The 21,293-nt window shown below is 46.7% G+C and overlaps 1 protein-coding gene and 1 long non-coding RNA gene across 2 annotated transcripts in view; one reads left to right on the forward strand and one right to left on the reverse strand.

Annotated features, from left to right (window-relative positions):
* The first annotated feature begins 848 nt into the window (after positions 1 to 848).
* On the forward strand, positions 849 to 20,937 carry LOC119198252 (uncharacterized). The gene is made up of 3 exons (XR_005114500.2): positions 849 to 1,903; positions 17,977 to 18,011; positions 20,821 to 20,937. It is a non-coding gene; the product is annotated as an uncharacterized LOC119198252 (long non-coding RNA).
* Positions 8,258 to 21,293, reverse strand: part of LOC119198239 (glutamate receptor ionotropic, NMDA 2D) — a 38,714-nt gene continuing 25,678 nt past the window's right edge. Inside the window, exons 10-16 of the mRNA XM_037455195.2 lie at positions 20,884 to 21,009; positions 19,780 to 20,009; positions 19,327 to 19,487; positions 18,196 to 18,265; positions 17,964 to 18,081; positions 14,005 to 14,240; positions 8,258 to 13,234 (exon numbers count right to left, since the gene is read on the reverse strand). Of these exons, the coding sequence (XP_037311092.2) occupies positions 10,037 to 13,234; positions 14,005 to 14,240; positions 17,964 to 18,081; positions 18,196 to 18,265; positions 19,327 to 19,487; positions 19,780 to 20,009; positions 20,884 to 21,009 (4,139 nt within the window). The 3' untranslated portion in view covers positions 8,258 to 10,036. The remainder of the gene's footprint in view (positions 13,235 to 14,004; positions 14,241 to 17,963; positions 18,082 to 18,195; positions 18,266 to 19,326; positions 19,488 to 19,779; positions 20,010 to 20,883; positions 21,010 to 21,293) is intronic.

The following is a 21,293-nucleotide window of genomic DNA, read 5'->3' on the forward strand; positions in this document are numbered from 1 at the left end:
TGTGTGTGTGTGTGTCTATGTGTGTGTGTGTGCGTGTGATGCATTAAGGCCGTGAACTAAAAAGACGCTCACACAGCGGCAGAAGGAGCGAACATCGATTCGGGCCGGCGTGATTATGGCTGGACAGAAAATGATATAAAACACGGATAGAAGGGAAGATGAAATGAAACATATACACAAGATGACAACAGAAAAAAGGGGAAGAACGATTACAGATCACATGAAGAGACACACAGACATCCGTCTCTCCACTTTAACAATAATCTATATTCTATGACAGAAGTGGAAGCAGTTGCTGCCATTTCTGATCATCAACACTTTCCCCACTGAGCCTCCCTCTCTCCTTCGTCTTGTTCAGTCCACAGATGGCCGTCTTATTATTTCTGACCACGGCTTAATGAAACAGAAAATCCTCCTCGGGTGGAATCTTTTGGGGGAAGCATTTGGCACTTCGCCAATTACACGCGTCCCTTAATGTCTAACGAACGCTCACTCGCGTCAAGCACCGCTTCAACCTGGCTGGCTCGCTGGCATTCTTTCTCCTCCAATGAAATTAGAGCAAATTGACTTTCCTAACTGTTGTTTGTGGAATCAGCCGAGAAGTGGTGTCTGAGGTAATCATATCCGCCTGTTAAATTTGTCTCTTCAGAACCAATTGGCTCTGTTTGCCTGTATTGGTTTTCAGTGGGGACGCGCTTCTATTTGCTTTCTTTAATGAAGAGTGGTCCGCCGCGTTTTTGGAAGGGAGCGACGAACCTCCACGCCAGTCAGATGAGACATTTGGCAGGCGGGGGGGGGGGGGGGGGGGGGGGGGGAGGCCTACAGACTCCCAGTACCCAAGCAAATAAGCCTGCTCTCAATGTTTACTTCACTGCTGACCAGCCTCTCAACAACAAATACTGCTGAAAAAGGAAATCCTATGGACAAATAAGAGACAGTTGTAAAATCAAATGTATCGCACTGAGTTCGTGGATGGCTCACAAAGGGACATTCAAACATTTAGGAGAGTGATGTAATGGCTGAGACTACATTAAACCAGTTTAATATAACATGCTGTTGGTGTAACCTGGCCTATTGTGTAAAGGGATATAATGCGAAAAACAAAGCACAGCATTTACACAAAGTAAAATGAATCTGCAGTTGTTGTTATAGTAGTTTTCGGGTGTTGCCTGATTTCATTTAGTTGCCTACTAATCAACAGCAGAAAGGAACAGAGGAACATGAAGGTCATTCATTTAGCGTTGTGTTTCTGACCACCCGATGAATTTACATCCAACATTGACTTTCTTTTTATGTCTATGTTTATATTTCCCTCGATAATTGTCGAAATGTTCCCGCTATGTTCACCAGTGGATGGTTGGTGCTGAACGGGTAGCGTAGTCTTTTCCAATGAAAACAGCTGCAACAGGAGAACAACCGCTGGAACTAGACAAGTCGAATATTATCATTTGATGATTCTTTTTTGTTATCTACCTACATAACAACAATGTCCAGCTAGAGCTGTCCAATGGATTTGTTTCATCTTGTGAAAAAACGTGCGCTGGGCCTCAAGGCCTCTGTCAAGGTCGAGGCCCTGAGCGAAATGAGCTCGGGGCCGTCGCCAAGCCGATAGATCATCAACTAACACGAGTGAAACAGGCACGTGAGCTGTTACGTATTAGCATTCACAGCTTGTGCAAAACACTAACAAAAGACTCAAAGCCTCAGCTGCCAAACCGTCTTACTTCTGCAGGTGTGGAAGAGAAGGTTGTGAACAAAATGTGCTCAGGGAGACGAATGAAAGCAGGAGGGCAGGAGATTCGGGGTAAGAGGGGAGATTGGATAATGAGGCGAGCGGAGAACAAGGTGAAGTCTGAGGATATCTTAATCTTCATCCCAATTTTCTATGATGAATTGCCTTTGGGTAGGTGGCACACACACACACACACACACACACACACACACACACACACACACACACACACACGCACACACACACACACACACACACACACAAACACACACACACAGACACACGCACACAAAGGCAAACATGGATGTATGAATTATTTTGTCCAGGATGTGCTGTTAATGTTGCTTCAAACATATTGATTGCAATAATATATTAAGGACTGCTAGCACACAATGTAGCCACACATACTAGCAGGATACATGTATTTATATTAAAGTGTATAAACATTCCCGCTGTTTCTTTACAATATCAACAAATTAACCCGTCACCGATTATCACAACTTCTTCTCGGATTGCCTGTTTTGAACGAGTGTTAAGAAAAGCATGGAAACATGGAAACACACACACACACACACACACATGAGGAAAAACAAACGATTGTCTCTCGCTTAAATACACAGACAAAACAAACAGTGTTGTGCCGGCTGTGGGTCAGTTAGCACGTTGGCTCCTGGTCCAGTGCTGCTCCTGTGAAAACGGCGACAGAGAAAAGAAGCTGGGGGAAAAAACACACCAGATGAAAGAGTTCCTGGGTGGGTTTTCTTTTTCAACTTCAGAGATCAAGCCGATGGGTTGTACAAGCCTGCGGCGCTGCACAGATGATGAAAGGGAAACCAAACTCCCCCTCCACATGTACTGCATGTGTGTGATAACAGTGCGTGCAGATGTACACTGAACTCTGTACATATCTGAAGAGTCAAACGTATTACACGAAAGACCATAGTGTCAAAAGCTCAGTGAGAGAAACAATAAAGACACGATCAGTGCAATGCAGTTGAAATGGAAGGACAGACAGATCTAAAAAAAAAAAGGGATTAACTAGATATATAATTAAAATATTATAGAGCAGAGAACAATGAAAGGACAGAGTGAGTCACGGGAACTAGAATTGAAAGGAAATCAAAACAGAGCGACAAAGAGGAACTGGATATTGGCAGAATACTGAGAGAGATGGAGGGTGAGCACAAGGGCCACGGCACTGCATTGCAAGACACGGCGCTAGTGTCTCTCTAGAGAGAGAGAGAAAGAGAGAGAGTGAGAGAGAGGGGGAGAGAGAGAGAGAGGAATTGTGCACCACGGACATGCGTAACAAATCTCATGGGACCCAGGGGCAGATCAGTATGGGATCAATCTGCTGCACCAGGACGCAGAACACTCCTTCCATTCATTCCCCAAACACCGCTCATAAGTCACTGTACTGAGTGTGTGAGTGTGTGTGTGTGTGTGTGTGTGTGACCATGAAGAGCTGACGGAGGACACGGTGCTATCAGAGGGAGGAGGAGGGAATTGGAGGGGCAAAGAATGGAGCAGGTGGGGAGTTGAACAGAGGTGGACAGCTGTGTTGGCCGCAGTTATTTATCAACCGTCCAATCTCGAGCAATGCGCATTTTACACCTCGAGACAAAAGCAGAGCTGAGCAGCAATCGCTAAATGGAATGTATACTTCCTGTATTTTATTTGCATTAAAAAAAAAGCTAAAAAAGCAAATCACCATCCCCGCTGGCATCTAACTGTAGGTTTTAAGATAAATGATGAGTGATAGAAACGCCACGTGGCAGATCAAGGATCCGTTTATCACCTCCACTTTCCCACCGTGGCCATTAGAGAGAAAAGCATAACACCGACCTCAGATCAGTGTTTTGGGACACCGTGATCATGCTCCCCGTAACTCAATCTTATTAGAGCGTTAAGTAATTACTGCATGTACACACGGTGGCCTCAGAATGCAATTAGCCATTAGCCCATCACACTGACAAACCATGGCTAATTAGCAGATCGCAGGCACGCAGGAAGCAGAACAAAACATATTTGATACCCCCCATCGACATTCTCGTACAACAGCATGCGTCAGGTAGCGTTTAGATGTTTTCGACACGCATGGTTGAGCAGTGTTTTTTAAGAACGCAGTTCTGTTCAGTTGGAATGAATTTCACTGTTTGACGATGAAACAACCACAAGGAAAGAAAAAGAAAAAGACACCAATAATGGTTCCCAATTAAAATATCATTCAAAACAGGTCTAAAGATGTCTTCAGAGGAGGCTGCACTGGGGTCAACTCTGTTTAAATTTATGTTGTGATCAGCAAAAACATGTGTTTCTTGCAGTGTAGCTGGTCGGGTGGCTCTGACTCAGCCGTTGTTGGCTCCGTGTTGAGAGTTGAGGCCGAGTGTTAGGTGTGTTGCTCTCTTTGAGGGTAGAAGAAGTGGATTATGTTAGGTCAGCTGCGGCCAGATCAAAGCTAAAGTCTGACAAGAACCAAGAAACTTCTGAGAAATATATGCAAGCAAGCATGCACACACACACACACACACACACACAAATACCACACACACATACTTTGGCAGAAGACTTCCTGTCAGAATGCCAAAGAAACTACTCTTTGAGCTCTCCATAAATTTACTTTGAAAGAGTTCTGACGGGCTATTAGCTTCCAAGGAAACACACATACACACACACACGCACGCACGCACACACACACACACACACACACACGCCTGACGGCAAAATCTGAAGGCCCCCCATCAAAATCGTGACAAAAGAACTGGAAGGAAACACAGCACCACTGGCATTAATTAAAGAGAATCATATTTTATGAAGCAATTCTCAGGAAGTAAGTGCAGCACTGACCCTCCAGCCCCACCCCAGACAGACAATGTCAAATAAACTAACACATTTAAATTAGGGCGCAGACCAGACCAGTCTGGGCTAGGAGCAACATCACCCCACTAGCAACCCGCCGTAGCAACCCATAAGTAGGCCTGTAGTGTTGGCGAGGTTACTAGAGCAGAAGTGGGCCTTGCACAATGCTGAAAACACACACACGCACACACACACACTGGTTTCTGTGGGTATATGTGCCCTGTCACTGTGGTAGGATAAGCCTGGCATGGTGCAACATGCAGACCCCGGACCTGGTGAGTGTGACGTGTGGCACTCCTGTGTTTCCTTGATATAATTCACGGCCACTTGCGCCAATGAAGACCCTGTTTGAATTCTGGAGCACCACACGCGTTGCTTCCCAGGTGACGGGCCAATAGAAAAAGGGGGATGAGCTTGAGGCTGCGCCGGGATCTCTTACGACTCAGAAACTAGACGGGCCTGGAGCACGCTGTACTAGGCTGGACTGGACTGTTCAGTACATACAATTCAACAAGACAGTAAATGTGATAAATCAAAGCAGATAGGGACAACGAGGTAAATCAAAAGAGGAGCAAGTCAGCAAAGAAAAAACAAATTGAACCTGACTACCCCAAACAGGGATTGATGGATCAGAACAGGCAGGACAGTGAGAAACAAAGAGTGCAAGACCATATCACAAGCTCTAGAAACAGACAGAGCAGTGAATGTACTTAACTTCCTCCGCTAACAAAGTGTTATTTTACACAATATAGTTTTGGTGTGTGCGGCCCGACGTGCATTGTGTCACACGTGTGCCTGTGCGGGATGATCGGACTACTTGAGGAGTAGCTTTAGATTGCAGCTTAGTGAGTGCTGGAGGAAGATGAGGATCATTGGCTGAGTGATGTACGCATTGTGTGTTAAATATGCATGCACAGCAAAGTGTGAGTGTATGAGTCTTTGAGAAATAGCAGTAGAGGAAAAAAAGCAGAGGGGGAGTGAAGGAGAGTATTACAGAACCATGCTGCAGTGGGTTTTTTTCAAATGATTAGTGCTCATGCAATACAAATGCAGTAAATGGCATGTATCCTCTCAAGACTTTCAATACTGGAAATACACAGGCAAAGACATCGTTGCGTCCTGACTTGTTTGAGGCTATTAGTGACACAGAGCTTTTGGGATTACATGCAGGGCAGCATAAACCCATGATTTACAGATTTGGCGATCAACACGATAGCAAGACGTTATCGGAGCCACTTCAAGCCAAACCAGTCCAGTCTAGATCAGCATGGACAGCAGACACTTGACCACCATTGTGCCCCTCAGCCTTCTTCCGACGGGAGCTTTAGAGTATTTCACCACGCACTGGTTAAGGTCGGGACTGAGCAGGGAGGAGCATGGCAGATTTTGACCAGTGCTTCGGAGAAAGTGAAGGACATTATGCTATATTACCCAGCAGGCACCAGGTGGAGGCGGTGCGGAGGACACCATGGCAACGCCATGGAAATACCATGGCAACACCATAGCAACTGTGGCCTCATTTGCCCGCTGGTGGTGTGGTACAGCCCAGACTTGCTACAGTGGCATGGTCGTCAGATACACAATTCAGTCACATAAGTAATAGTAACATTGTTCAGTAATTATTTCATCAATCAATTAATTGATCATCATCATCATCATCATCAACAATCAGTCAAAAGGAGCAAGAACACAGTATCTACTGGTCTCTGTTTTTTGCTAAGTGAGAGACAGACAGAGGAATGAGCTGATATAAAAAGAAAAATGATCAAAGAAAAAAACAAAAGGTCAATGGGCGAGTTAATTAACAAAGTGGTGTGATCACCATATGATCACCAAACTTTAAGGTGGAGAATGCTTGTTAATGGAAACCAGAAGGAGCAACAAAGGAGAAAGCAAAAAGAGACAGAAAACCGTGTGAGAGAAACACACTGATGGGTAAAAGCAGCGAGTGTCAAAAGTAATGTTAGGTAGTACGAGAGGAGTGAAAGACTGATAGCTATAGTAGATACAGATGAATAGAGAGTTTAGACTTTTACTTGTCTTTTTTGTCACAGGCACTAATGTCTTCACAGTCATATAGGAGGAGTCGAAATTCAAAAATGATTTCAGTGTCTAGAATCGCTACAAAGCTAAAACATTTAAAACTATTTCATCTAACACTTCCTCCAAATATACCAAACTTAATATATATATATACACCTGTATGTATATATATGTATATATTTATTTGTACATATATATTTCTTTATAGATAAATGATATAATTCAAATGATAATTGAATACATAAAATATCTCAGTTAAATCACAGTATAACATGGTACATTCTCAAAAACATAGTATATTTTAATATATTATTTTTTCTTAGCATAAAACAAAAATAAATAAAACAAAAAATAAGCCAGAGGGTTTTTAAGAGTCACTTCTGTTCATGCAGTCACAGACTTAAGTATTAGCGCCTCGATAGAAATCAATAATGCTCAATGACATACCAGGTTTAAGCCCTGTTGATTGGTTGAAAAAATGACTGTGCTTTAATGCACAGGAACCAGTGTAACTGGTGCGGTGGTTTCCACTGTTGGGAGTAGAGCGAGCTTACTACGTAACGGAAAGGTGGCTGCCCTGGATCCTACCCCCCCCCCCCCCCCCCCAGCCCCAACCACCGCAAATCTCTTTGATTTCATTCAGCTAAACATGCAATGATTCTGGGGCTTTTTCCAAAGGATGGAAAACAGCAAAAGCATTTCTCTAAAAAGTTCTTAGATGTTGTTTTTCAAAAAATATTGCCCCACGCAGACTTAGAAAAAAAGCAATCCATGTGCAGATCAAAGGTACAGCCTGCTTTCATTGAAAGGCAAAGGGGAATGAGGGGAATTGAGAAGGTCAACTAACCTTTCGATCTGTGACGACATGCACAAACACAACGTACAGTCCCTCACATAGCAGGTCAACACCCCCCTCCCCCAACCCCCCTCCTCCTAGCCATTATCAACAGCATCCAAAAAGCTACACAGACTTAAAATAGGTGTTTTTTTGCTACATCATGTCAAAGCTACATTCAACTACAATAGAAGAAGAGCTTGGCTGTGGCTGGTCTTAGTGTGAGAAAGGAGGTGGAAAATGGAGTGTGTGCATCGCAATGTTGGCAACATTGGCACAATTTTGGCACAACAGTTGATGGCTTTTGGCAAAGCTCACAGAAGGCCCAAATGCCACAGTTCACTACCCTCCCTTGAACACATAGCATGTTGTATTCCTATTGGTCAGCCAGAGCCAGGTGCAGTGGACTTTAACTCATTCATTTCAATTACATCTGACCAAATTAGATTTAACAATCCACCCAAAAGAAAAATCAGTGAAGATGTGAACATCTGACTCTTGCTGAAACAAATGTCCTATAAACAATTAGAACATCTCAGATGCAAATAGATGTGCCATTGCATCGCTGTCACATTGAAGGTGGGAATATTGCTCAAAGTGAAACAGTCATCTGATGATCTTGATTACAGGAATTATTACTGGCTGCATTCAGTCAAGTCTCAGCTTGTATATGCACCTCAAATTGGAACGTTAAACATTCACAGTATATTGTTCAGTCTTATTTGCCAAAAGGAAATAGTCAAAGCACAAGATCATTACCTCACTCATCTGTGGGACTTTGTGATTCGAACCTTAGAAACAGTGAATTTTATTGTCCATAACAACAACATGAGTTAACATCAAGTGAATAGTTTTCCACACATCGGCATGTTATACTACCTGTAAATTGTGCGGTTACAACTGTGGTACGGATGTTTGTAAAATACAATGAACGTTGTGCTTCATATAATCCATCATCTACAAACTCTGCCAAGGTACAATATAGTGAAATACAATAATATCCTAAGAGCTTTTACATTGCACTGCACTTGGTTTTTAATAATTACTCTGAATAAATCCTGACGGGCCACTTTTATAAAAAATAATAAAATTCATAGCTGCAAATCGTTTGCTCTGTATAATGTAGCTACAATTATGAAACTTACGAGCCTCTTGCACAATTGTCTCCAAAGCGCCCTTTAATATTATGCAGCCATCTAGTGCCAATTGCAGATATTGCACCATTCATCCCCTTGATTCACTAACATGACGGGGAATTATGCACTGTTTACATGTGAAGAGAAGAGACGCTGCTTTATCGATGAAAACAAATTACTTGGAAACCAATCTTAAAGCTGTTTAGTGGAAATTTGGCACCGCTCTTGAATCTTTCCCACTTCCAACACAAGCCACATCCAGCCTCCTCTTTATTAAAACACTAACACAGTGAGAGACATATATTGATAGAATAAAAAAGAGGGCATGGGGAGAAAAGTCTCAGTAAGAAAGAAAAGAATAGACAGACAAAAAATAAATCTGCTACATGTCTTTTTTTGTTGTTATTGTTATTTCTCTTTTTAAAGTTCAGTTTGTTGTTCAAACGTTTTGAATCTCAGCTGTGTTCGAGCTCTGGTTGGAACAGAGACATGACAAGCTCCAACAGGTAGAAGGAGAAGGAGGTTCCTGTTCAATCTGCTTGGTGAAAAGGGTCTTTTAGTAAAACATGACATCACGTAGATGGTCCTGGGGTAGAGCTAGATGGGTCTGACGGTGTCAAAGCAGGTCGAAGGGCTAATAATTAGCACTGTCCTCACTGCCCAGTGAAAGGTGATCAGGCAGAGTGCATGAGGGAGCTGACTGCATTGCTTTTCATATCAACTGATTTACAAAAGGGAAGAAGAGGGGGAAGTCTCTCCAAGACCAAGAAGCAGTCCAACAATCCAGTTCAAAAGCCAACAGCCCGCGAGGACAGGCAGCCAGAGTCTACTGACTAAACACTGGCATCTTTTGGGAGAGGGCGGGTCTGTCCACGTCCCACCGAGGTGTGTTCTCAAAGCCAGAGGGAGGGAGACGTTTCGAGCATGTACTGCGAGTGTGTACGTGGGCGTGTGTGTGTGTTTGTGTGTACAAACATGACATCATTACTCACAAGCTGGAGACTACTCTTATCCATAGTTGTGACTCGGGGAGGGGAGGAGAACCGAAGATGACATCACAAAGCTCAATTCTGAGCGGAGAATAAGTCCGGGAGCTGCTGCCGCCCCCGGTGATGCAGTATCGCCCTCGCTCTCGTCGTCATGGGAACCATCCAAACGGATGTAGCTCACCCTGGTGTGGCGTCTCACCGTCGCCCTCACGAGAACGCTTACGATGGAGCGGGTGGCGGTGGAGTCGCTCTCACACAGAGCACTGCTAGCAGCGCGACTACCGTCCCCACTTGTTCCCGCAGTGATGGTCGCTAATTGATTACCTATGTTTACCAAAGCAGCCACATCTCTGGCGTCATCCCTGGCTCCGGCTGCCACGGCAGTACGGTTCTCAATAGCAGTGGTGCTTGCTCCCACGTCTCCCTCTCTCCTCTCCCCCTGTCATACCTCGCTCTCCAGGCTGGAGAAGTGGGCCGACCCTCGGCGAGAGCACAGGCTCTTGGCTTTGAGCGGCAGGTGCGGGGAGTAGAACCTCGTTGGCTGCGGCCCCGAGCGCAGTCTCTGATACTGGAGTTTGGCACTGGCCGAAGCCTGTGCCTGGCCCTGGCCGACCATTCCCGCCCCTGCTGGTGGTGAAACAGAGGATGAGGAGGGCGGAGGCGGGATGGGCATCGGCAGGGAGGTGGGCGACATGGACGGCTGCGGTGGCGACGGCGAGGGCTGAGGCGGATGGTCTGTGGGCTGTGTGCTGAGGCTGAGGTTAGATTGGCTGCCTGATTTGGCCTGACTGGAATCCGGCTTCGGGGGCAGAGGCTTGGGGCGAGAGCCGCCGCTGAAGCTGTGGCAGTGGGGGATAAGCTCTTCCTGGCTATGGGAAAGCGCCGTGGCTCCTCGCTTGGAGTGGGAGGTGTGCGAGTGGCTGCGGGGATGTGGGTAAGGGTGCGGTTGGGGATAAAGGCTGCAGGAACACATGGTGGCCTGTCCCGCTTCCCCCCGACTGTTTCTAGCTCGTACCTTGCTCTTCCCTCCTCCACTCTTCCACTTTTTCTCACCCTTCACGGGGATCTTGTCCATAGACCAGTATCTCCTGGGAGGGGGGAAGGCCGGGGGGGGTGGCGGCCACTGTGAGCCGAGCCCTCCACTCCCTCCCCCCGAGCCCCAACCGACTCCTGTCCCTGGCCCCCAGAAATCAGCACCGATCCACCCCTCGGCCCGCGTTCCCAGCAACGAATCATCCCGACTGTTGACACTGCCCCCTTTTTCTCTGGAGGGGTAGGTGCCAAAGAACCAGCCTCCTCCCCCTATGCCCCCTATCCCCGCGCTGCTTCCCCTTGCACCTCCCTCCCAATATCTTTCAAAACGACCAAACTCCCCTGACGACCCATCGTCTGAATAACTGTCCTCTGCCCTGGCCCTGTCTCTCTCTGACTCAGACACGGCCCCCCTACCTGCTCTCTTTCCCCTCTCTCCCACCCTCTCCCTCGCTCTCTGCCGGTCCCCCTGTTGCTCGTCTTCGGCGTCATCCTCTGATTCCCACTCAGGGAAGGAAAGCCCTTCTCTTGTCCGTGCTTTATCTTTTTCATAATGCATTAACAGAGGACGCCGCTCTCCAACTCGCCCACTGTCGTCTCTGTCCATCCCGCTGCTTCTTCTCCGCTTGGAGGACGGAAGGAGTGGGTGGAGGGAAGCTGGAGGAGTGTTAGAATCATCACCTCTTCCATTCACCCAAAACTTCACGGATGCAGGGAGTTTGTTGAGGTTAGGGTAACGTTTATTGGGTATAAGATGCCTAGAATGCGAACGGGAGGATTTGGGACGCCTCTCCCTGCTTCTGCTGCTGTCCTCCTGTTCCCTGTCATTGCCATCATCTCCTTCCCTCCTTCCTCTCTCCCTGTCTCCTTCCCATGAATCTCGTCCTTTCTCCCCAAATGTGTTACGATACTGCGTAGAGAAAGAGTAGTCTTGTATTCCTCCTTCTCTGTCTCCTTCTACCTCCCCTTCCCTCTCTGGCTCTACATCTCCCTCTTCTGGCTCTGAGCGTCTTCCCCCAATTGATTTCTTCCTTTTCTTTGTCTTAAGCTCCTTTTTCTTTTTCTTTTTCACCTTTCGCCGCTTTCTTTCCCTCTCTCGCTCTCTCTCCCTTTCTTCCCTCTTTTTCTTCTTCTTGTTCTTTTTCTTCTTCTTTTTCTCTTTCTCTTTCTCCTTCTCTTTCCTCCTTTTCTTTTCCCTTTTTTGCCTCTCAGCATCTCCGCCCACTCCACTCCTCTCCCTCTCACTCCAGCTTGCCCACCATTCTTGGAGCTGAGACAGTTGGCTTCCCCCTCTCTCCCTCTCTCGATCCCTTTCTCTGTCACCCCAGGATGAGCGTGGTTTCCTGGGGGGTATGGGTGGCGGCAGGCGCCCATGGCTGAGGGAACGAGGCTGAAGAATTGAGCGCTCCCTGTCCCTCCCCCGGCCAAGGAGGAGGCTGGACTCTTCCGTCAGCTCCTCATCGTCATCATCGTCCTCTCCGTCTATTCCTCCAGTCCTGTCCCGTGTGCTCCTGGAGGAGCTGTAAGAGTAGGTGGGAGAGGTGGAGCGCGAGGATGAAGCAGACGAGGACGTGGATGTGGACGAGGTGGTTGACGAAGAAGTGGAGGACGTATAGTGCAAAGATGCAGAGGGCGAAGGAGGGGTGTAAGAGGGGCTGAGGGGTACTGGCACAGGAAGTGAGAGCGGGGGAGAGAGGGGGCGTGCCCTCCTCCCTCCTCCCTCCCTCACTCCATCTCGTGCTCCCCCCCTCTGCCCCAGGGGCAGAATGTTCTCATACAGCGGCCCTCCGGGCTCTTTGGGCTTCTTGGGCCTACGCTTCCTCCAGAAGGATGAGGGGAGAGGGGGAGAGGGGTGTGGCAGCGGGGGTGTAGGAGGCAGAGGGGCCTGACTCTTAGGCGGCAATCTGGGAGTGCCCAGAGGTTTACCGGCCCCTTTCCCCTGACCTCCACTGCCACCTCCCACCACCCTCTTCCCCACCCCGTGGTCCATGCCCTTCTCTGAATAGAAGGCCACACTGGCTGGAGGGGGTTGGGGGTGGCCCCTTGGCATAGTCTTGGGGGTCTGGGACCCTGCCTGCTGCTCCATGCAGGGCCCCAGTCCCTCAGGGTCAATGGGACCATAGTATCTTTTATAGCCTTCAAGTCCCGAACCCCCTCCAGCTGTTGAAGCCCAGTTTGGTGGGACTTTCTGAGCAAAGGGTCCCATGTCAGTGATTGTCCCCCTTACAGCCATCGGGTTGGCGGCTGTAGCAGACTTGGGCAGCCTCCAGCGATCCACCACTGCCAGTCTGCGGTCTGGCCGGGGCAGGAAGGTGGAGCAAGGAAGGGGCGCACCAGCAATGGGGGTGTTGGAGGGACCCAGTGCTGTCCCAGAATGCACCACGGTGGGAGGAGAGCCCGGTAGAGGTGTTTTGTAGACGGGCTGCGGTTGCTGCTGTTGCGGAGGTTGCTGCTGTTGCGCCATGGCAATGACTGGATTGGTCATGGTTGTTGAGACAACGTGTGGCTGGGACGGAACTGTAACCATTGCTGTGTGGTGATGAGTGGACAAAGATTTTGTTCCACCTGGTGCTGTTTCATCCTCAAAGCTACAGCAGCTATACATGCCCTGAGGAAAAGAGAGAACACATCAAGACCACAGAGTTAGAGAAACAGAGTAAACAGAGTTTATAAGCAAAGCAAAGCAAAATCAAATGAAATAAATTGTATTTAGTTGAATAGAATACGGAATGCATTAAATCTAAATGGAGGAATTAACAGTATTTGCAAATAAATTCAAAAACCTAGATGCAGGGCATTGTTCCACACATCTACAAAAGGCATTATGGTTGTGTATTTATTAAAGTTCAGTTTTAAAGAAATGCAAGATTGCTATCTATTCCTATTAATAGTACAGTTGTGCATTGTTTGGTTAGTGGAATTACATAAATTACGACCATAGGGGTGAAAAATTGTTGTCAGTGAAGCTACAAATATCCAATGCATATGGTGGGGACTGCTTCTGTCAAGGTCACTGTCAAAGGGACAGGATATCCAGGGTGTGAACGGAATTGAATTTCAATTAATCTCTCGAATTGACAAAGTGGAATTGAATTGACCCCGGACCTCACACTTTCCAGCACTCACATTCAGTAACAGATAAGGGCAGACAGGCATGAGCACACAGTGAGTGTACAACATTCCTGCTCCAATAATATTGTCCCTTTACAGTTTCAATAGGTTTAATGGGTTAAAAGTTAAACATTAGCACAGAAAATGGCAATCTCTTCTAATACGCCTAACAGAATGTCTGAAAAACTGTTAAGATATTTTTTTGTGCCAGTCCCAAAAAGTGCAATACAAACACACACACACACTGAAAAAGACCAAAACACTTACCCTGCTGATTGCCAGGAGAAAGTCTAATTTGCCAGAACTGGTGGCCATGCAGTGGCGAAGCTTCCAGTACACCAAGTGTTCCCAGGCAAACACCAGCAAACTTAGGCCCATAGCCACCAGCAGCATGTAGAAGACCCCAGCCATGTTGTCAATATCCAGTTTACTGCTCATCACCTCAATTTTGTCATTATGGCAGATACCTGATAGCCAAAGGCGCTCCAGCATCTCAATCTCATCTGTAAAAGGGGATGGGGAGGGGAAGATAAACATGAAAAGGGAAAAGGATGAGGTTTATAGGTGGTAAAAGTAAAGGATAAAAGGGATATTTCAAGGTTAGAGAGAAAGACAGGTAGAACGACAGACAGACAGAGAGATAGAGACAGGGCCAATAGGTAGTGACCAGGGCCAAGCAAGGAGACAGAAAGGCTAATAATAAGCACTAAAGTACAGGTCTACGGTATGGGTTGCCGTTTGCCCATTATCCAATGTGACTTCTCAAGGTCACAGGTCAGTATACAAAAAGGTGCACTGTGTCCAAAGTAACAAAGAGAAAGGAGCCAGAGACAGAGAGAGAAAGTCCAAAACAATAAAGTAGCACTGAGAAATAAAATGGCACAGACAACCTAATCTCAACGTTGTAACACAGAGTAAATGAGGAGAGGAGAAGCAGAGACCAGGAGCCCCAGTGAGATGGTTTGATAGGTTGAACAAGCATGGACGAGAGGGAGAGGGGTAATGAGAGAGTTGGGAGAAATGTCTCACAAAAAAGAGGGAGGGAGCGGTATTGTCTCCCCGTCCACGGACGCATCGAGGGAAATAAGACAGAGACACAGAGAGGGTTAGAGGGAGCTGGAACAAGGGAAGGACGAGAGGCTGAGATTGTGTCATTATGACAAACAGCAGGAACACTCATCAGCTTGGAGAGGATGAGGGGAGAAAAAATGGCAAGAAATGTGAGAGAGAGAGAGAGAGAGAAGGGACAGAGCAGAAGGAGAAGATCATAATCATTTAATTGTGGTGGAGGGATGGTCAGAATCTCCATCAAAGTGGTATGCTCTGGGAGATTCAAGATTCCATGAACTACAAGGAACCAGCCAAGACCCCTCTACCCACCACTCTGCCTTTTCATTGCCGAGTCCAAGCTGCCCTGCTAAACCTCTGATTGGCTGAACGGGCTGCTGGTGTAACCATAGCGATGGACAGCCAGAAGATGCGCCGCTGGATTCATGGAATTAAAGAGCTGCGTGCTCCAAAAGAACCCCCTGATGATGTAACATTTTTACTGACAAGTAAAAGATATGTAAGAATTGTGAAAGCAGGTTTTAAAAGCCAACAAGTCATGCGTGTCCTCGCAACACTACACTGCTCTGCAGAAAAACTCAAGCCTTAGCTTTTCCATCATTAGCCGTGCTTGCCGTAGAGTAGATGAAGCCCACCTAGTCATCCGTGTGATCTGGCTAATGGTCTCCCGCAGAACATCATTAGCCAATCAGCCGTTGCCTCCAGCTACAGCAACAGATGGACACAGTGTCACTGCAGCCCGCTGGCGGACTCAGGTAACCACTTCCTGTCTCACGTTCATTCATACACACATGCATTGCAAGGCACAAAAGGTCTCCCGCGGACAACCCCATTGAAGAGATTCAACGGTGCCATTGACCTTTAGTTGCAGCTTTGTGTCCAAACAGGAACCTGATGCGAAAACAGCAAGTGTCTCGGTGAAGAGGAAAGATAAACAGGTTTCTTATGTCTGTCCTCGACTTCAAAAGACCCCGTCGAATCCTTTTTCTAAGCCGTGAGCTCTCATCTCCTGGCTTTCCTGCCATTGACTTCCAGTGATTCATCTTGTTCTCCTGCGTCTCCCTCTTTCAGAATCCCACTCTTTTCTTACTGTGGTGGGTTTCTCGCCCCCCCCACCCCCCCCCTCCCCTCCCCCTTGGGCCTCGGGGACGGTAGTTGTCTCTGCCTCTCAGTCGCAGCCAGCTCAGCCCTGCCAAATCTGACAGGTGTGTCAAATCCACACTCCACCTCTGTCGTTTCTGGCAGGTCAGGTCAGGCAGAGCCGGCGCACCGCAAACTGTATTAGTGTGTCTGCGTAAATGTGCAAGTGCATGCAGGCATGCTTGCATTTCCCAGGTATGGCGTGAAGCTAGACACGTCCAGAGATGATGGGCTCCGCGGTTGTTGAGAAGTAAACCATGACCTGTATAATCCTGTGCTTTTATCAGAACATGAAAAACCTCTGGGAATTCATTGCAAGATTTCTTGAAAAAAAAAAACATCCAGCCAAAAACTGCAAACCCATTTTCTCAAATATCTATTCACTGAATAATATATACGAGGAATCAAAATCCTGACACTGTGCAAAAAAATATCTGATAAAAAGGATAAGGAAAATCTTCCCACTCAGCAGTTTTGACTTTTTTTCACGATACAAGTTGTAGTGCGATCAATGGACTTTTTGTAAAGCCGTGCTATGAATCACCAGAGGCAGCAACGAGGAGAACAATACACTCCCAGGGTTGACAAAGCAGTGGCGCACTACTCTCCTGTGCCCCTCTAATGCAGTTGTAAAATGATATGATTCAACATGGCACGGTACATAATGATGTAACACTTTGGCACGATTTAGCTTGGCTGAAGGTGCGATGCCGAATCCTTGAGCCGCAGGGCGATTGTTGAGCATTCGAGGGCACCCTTAATGTGACAGCCCCCCCCCCCCAACTACGGCCCCTTACATCAAAACAAACTAATCCTCTTCTTTAGTAATCCACTCCAATAATACCTGCCTACAACTATAACCCTCAGCATTCGACACTAGCCTGAAACTAGATCCATCCAGCACACACGGCTGCTGTTAAGAGCTTTTGCTACTGACAACGAGGGAATGTGCCACGGAGTAAAGGCAACAACAGTCACGGCACTGTGAGGGTGTCTGGGCTCCCTGCTTTCCTGGACACACGCGCATTCACAGACGCACACCCTTGTCTGGGTCCAACAAATCAGCTCCAGACACCGGTCTTGTTTAATAGATCTTGGCACCAAATTGGCACCGAATCAGTGTGCAAGCTGCCGAAGGGTCCGTGTGCCAGACACCGCTAAAGGGCTTTCGTCCGCCACGCCACAAGCAAAGCTGATTTAAAACACGAGGAACAGCCAAACAAGCAGCATCCGATTGAGACAACAAATGCGTGTGGCGGACTGTAAAATGACGAGCATTAGTGTACTGACAGTGAATGAATCACGCTCCTATATTTATTAACAATCAATTATCTGATCTCTATTATACACCTGTTTTTGTTTCAGTGCACTCATTTCATGTTTAGGGTGTTTTCAGGTGTTTCTCTGGTGTTTTTTCTCCCTTCCTGAGTCAGAATCAGTTTATCCGTAATGTGTGTAAATCACCACACAAGTTGTGATCATCTCTTTTTGCAACCCTGACTCACACACATAAATCCTGTTATTTTCCATTTATAAACCCAACCAGGCAGAAGAGAAAGAGAGCGAAAGTCTGATGGATTAGGAGAAGGGAAAACAGGGGACAGTAATGTTCATTTTCACCAACCGAATCAAGTCATTTCAGCAATGTCTGCAACCAGCAAATAATATTCTTCCTTGCCCCCACCTCCCATTTCATTTCCCCACCTTTCTAGTAGATACCTACAAACCTCTTAACCATCACCATTAGCCCCCTCCTACACTCCATTATTCCCTCACAATTGAAACACCTTACAGCCATCGCTCTCTCCACACCTTGTACTCCCAGCATCCACTTCACAACATCCTCTCATCCATCTACCCCCTGCATCCTCCACCCCCCCCCCCCCCCCCACCCCCCATGCCTGTGCCCGCTGCGTCGTTTGTTTGTCTCTGCTGTCGTCTTACCCATAACCTTCCCTTTGCCCCTCAAGTGTTCTAATTATTTCCCCCCTCTTCTCTCCCCTCCCCACGGTTCTCACCATCTCCCACCAGCTGCAGCAGTGCCAGGTCAAGAGGACGTTTCCAGCGTGAGTTTTTGTGCAGGGCGATACCGTAGCCTGTGGTGGCAAAAACCTTCCCCGAGCCTATGGTCATCACCTTAGAAAAAAAAGGACAGTATGCAGATAGAAAAAAGTTAAATACAAAAGCGTGACCAAGAAACGAACCAACGGGACTGTAGTATGAAAATCGCTTGCGTGGGTTAGCACTCACCTTACAACCTTCGTCCTTCCTGGCCATATAGTTCAATACTGCAGCATCATAAATAAAAGCATCCAGTTTCCTGTAAGGGAGAATTCAATCATCATTTAATGGGAGTGAGGGAGCGGAGGGACCGGCTGAGGCAGGGCGAGGAGGTGTAAAGGTGGATCGCTGCAATGTACCTGAGAAGAAAGTTATGGTGCAAAAATGTACTGCAGACAAGCGCTCAGAATGATAAAGAGGGCATGAAAAGTTAAATCATAACAAGAAAAGGGAGGATAGGTGGAATAGTAAAGCAGCCTCGGTGGAAAGAGTGAAAACACAAGGAGAATAAAATAAGGTTGAGATCAGGGTGAGTAAGAGGGAGCAGGAAGATGGTGCTTGGGGAGGTGGAGGGGGAGGGGAAGAGGATGGGGATTTATACGGTGCAAAGAGAGCAGTGACAGGGAGAGAGAGAGGGAGAGAAAGAGGGAGGGAGAGAGAAAGGGGGGGTGAAAGATTTACACACCTCAGGCGGAAAAGACGTGGGAAAGAGCCAGGAACTGATGAGGATTATAAAGTTTAAATACAGACACGTGGAGAAAGCACACTGGGAGGGGAAAGAATTGACTGAATGAGAGTGGAAGAAAAGAGAGAAATGGTAAGATAAGAAGGCAGATGAGGCGTAAGAGGAAGCGTAAGATAAGCTCTGAGGAACAGAGATTCTCATTTATGCGCGTGTTAACACAACGTTATAACGGTGGTGCCAAAGCAAAGGGGAGGGAGAAATGATGAGAGGCTCAGGATAAAGTAAACTGGGATTATTCAACACGTGAGGGGTGATAGAGATTCCATACATATATGGTACACAAATGTACCATATATGTATGTATATGTAATATATATACATCAAAATGCTGCTTGCACTGAATGTTTTTAAGACAGGGGTAAAAGTAAAAGCTAGACAATCGGTGTTGGAATGGCATGTTGGAATGGCAAAGGCATTTGCCCCAAATGTCATGTCACAATTAAATACCAATGTGAGTTGATGTTGTCCGACGGAAGCGTGAACAACTGTAACAACTTCCTTAACCTTATGAACTAACCCACATGTGAATGCATGTTTAGAAGGACGTGAGCAAGCAGATGTAGCATCAGACTGACCCTTCCTTGAGGTTAAGTATAGCGTCCTCCACCCCTCTCTGGTTGTATTTGCCCATGTACTGGTGCATGCCTGGGTAGTTGGAGCGGATGTTCTTTTCTGTGCTCCCGTTGGGCACCGTGCCAAACTTCAGAGGTGGGTACTGCTCCTCGGGATGCTGAAACTAGCGGAGCAAAGGGAGGCGAGGGAGGGAGACGAAAGGTGCATGAGACTCAGCAGGCTGTGCACCAATCTGTCTGACCTATTTCTGTTCCCTCTGTGCACAGTCATACAGTCTGTGGGACAAGTCTATGGACTTAAAGTAGTATTTACAACTGAATTGAGATTTCATTCCTTTCTAAACTCCTGTGCTTTAATCAATTTAACATTCAAATGCTCAGGATTTGGCTCACTCTAAGACTTTAATTCTCCTTCTGCTCTCCCTACTTGTTATAAATATTCCAGCAATGAGGTACCTTCTTGTCCGAGAGGCCAGACACCGTGTCAATGTACTCCTCCTGGATCATGAAGGCAGCCAGGTTAGCCGTGTAGGAGGCCAGAAAGATGACAGCAAAGAAGGCCCAGATCAGCACCATAATTTTGCTAGTGGTTCCTCTGGGGTTCTCCACTGGCACGGAGTTGTTGAAGACAATAGCCCACAAAAGCCATACAGACTTTCCTATTGTGAAGGTAGACCCTCCGACCTCTGGCCAAAATGATGAAGTGGGAAAAAGAGGAAGAAAGGACATAGAGAACGTGATGAATGCTCGATACAATACCTTTTATCTAGACATCAATCGAGCAAGTACACCGCACAATAGTATATTCAGTAGTGAGTGCAGATAAAGCAGCTGATTCTAATTAAACTTCCCCTAATGATCTGTAAAAAAAGGTTTACTGTGTATTAATACATCTTGCAGGCTTTTTGATACGGAAACTCAAAGATGGTGACTATATGTTTCGAGGATGGCAGCTTTCAATTAATCTCCTATAGGTGATCTTACAAATGATTAAACCACATGGTGTAAATCCCCATTCAAAGGGCTCAAATACTCCTTCCTTTATAGGATGGGAGTAAAGGAGGAGAGAGAGGAGAATGAAAGAGGGGGCTTTAAGGGAGGATGACAGAGAGGTAGAATTATGGAGAGCGCAGCAGTCATGCAGTAAAATAGGCAAGTCTGTTGGGTTGGGCTGGGTATTGGACCGAGGCATCACGCATACTCAATATCACTGGGGTACAAACTATGCTCTTGAATAATAAATGACTGTTTCAATATCGAGGATACTTGGATGCAGTTCAACATACTGTAGGTCTAACTTCCTTCTCCCCACACTCGCAGTCAAGGATTCAGGGGAGCGGATTGAAAATGTGAAAACGGACCAATCAGAGAGCAAGGAAGCAAACTCAACAGAAACCAAAAAGGGAATGATCATGCGAACAGATTGTGTTCTGACTCGGGAGTCTTGTAACCAAATTCCAGGAGTGTGCTCAAAGATTATCTGTTTGATCCATGCAGCAACAGCAATGCAGCCACATCCATCACACCGGGAGAGACAGGCGGCCGAGATCCATCACTCACTCTTGCCGTTCTGGAGACTGCGGTTGTAGCCCACGGGGCTGAAGAACTCGAAGATGAAGACGGTCACAGCCACTACGGTCAGGCACATGACAAACATCATCACCCACACCGCCGGACTGTAGGGCTCTAAGTGAGGGAACAAAGGAAGATTTAAACAAACACATAACATAAGGGTGGTTTTGAGTCATTATTATTATTATTATTATCAACAGTGGGGACGGTAAAGTTTCACAATCCTAGCACATTATGTACCATATAGACAGAGATGAGGACTGTATGCAGAAAAAACATTGGAGAAACATATTCCCCAGAAGTCTATAAACGCTGTTTTTTTTTTTTTAACAACCACCACAATGCAGTCTATAGGCCAATAAATGCTCTCCCGCTGGAGCCTTGAGTCTGCTGACGGG

Source organism: Pungitius pungitius, chromosome 11 (genome assembly GCF_949316345.1).
Source record: "Pungitius pungitius chromosome 11, fPunPun2.1, whole genome shotgun sequence".
NCBI lineage: Eukaryota > Metazoa > Chordata > Actinopteri > Perciformes > Gasterosteidae > Pungitius > Pungitius pungitius.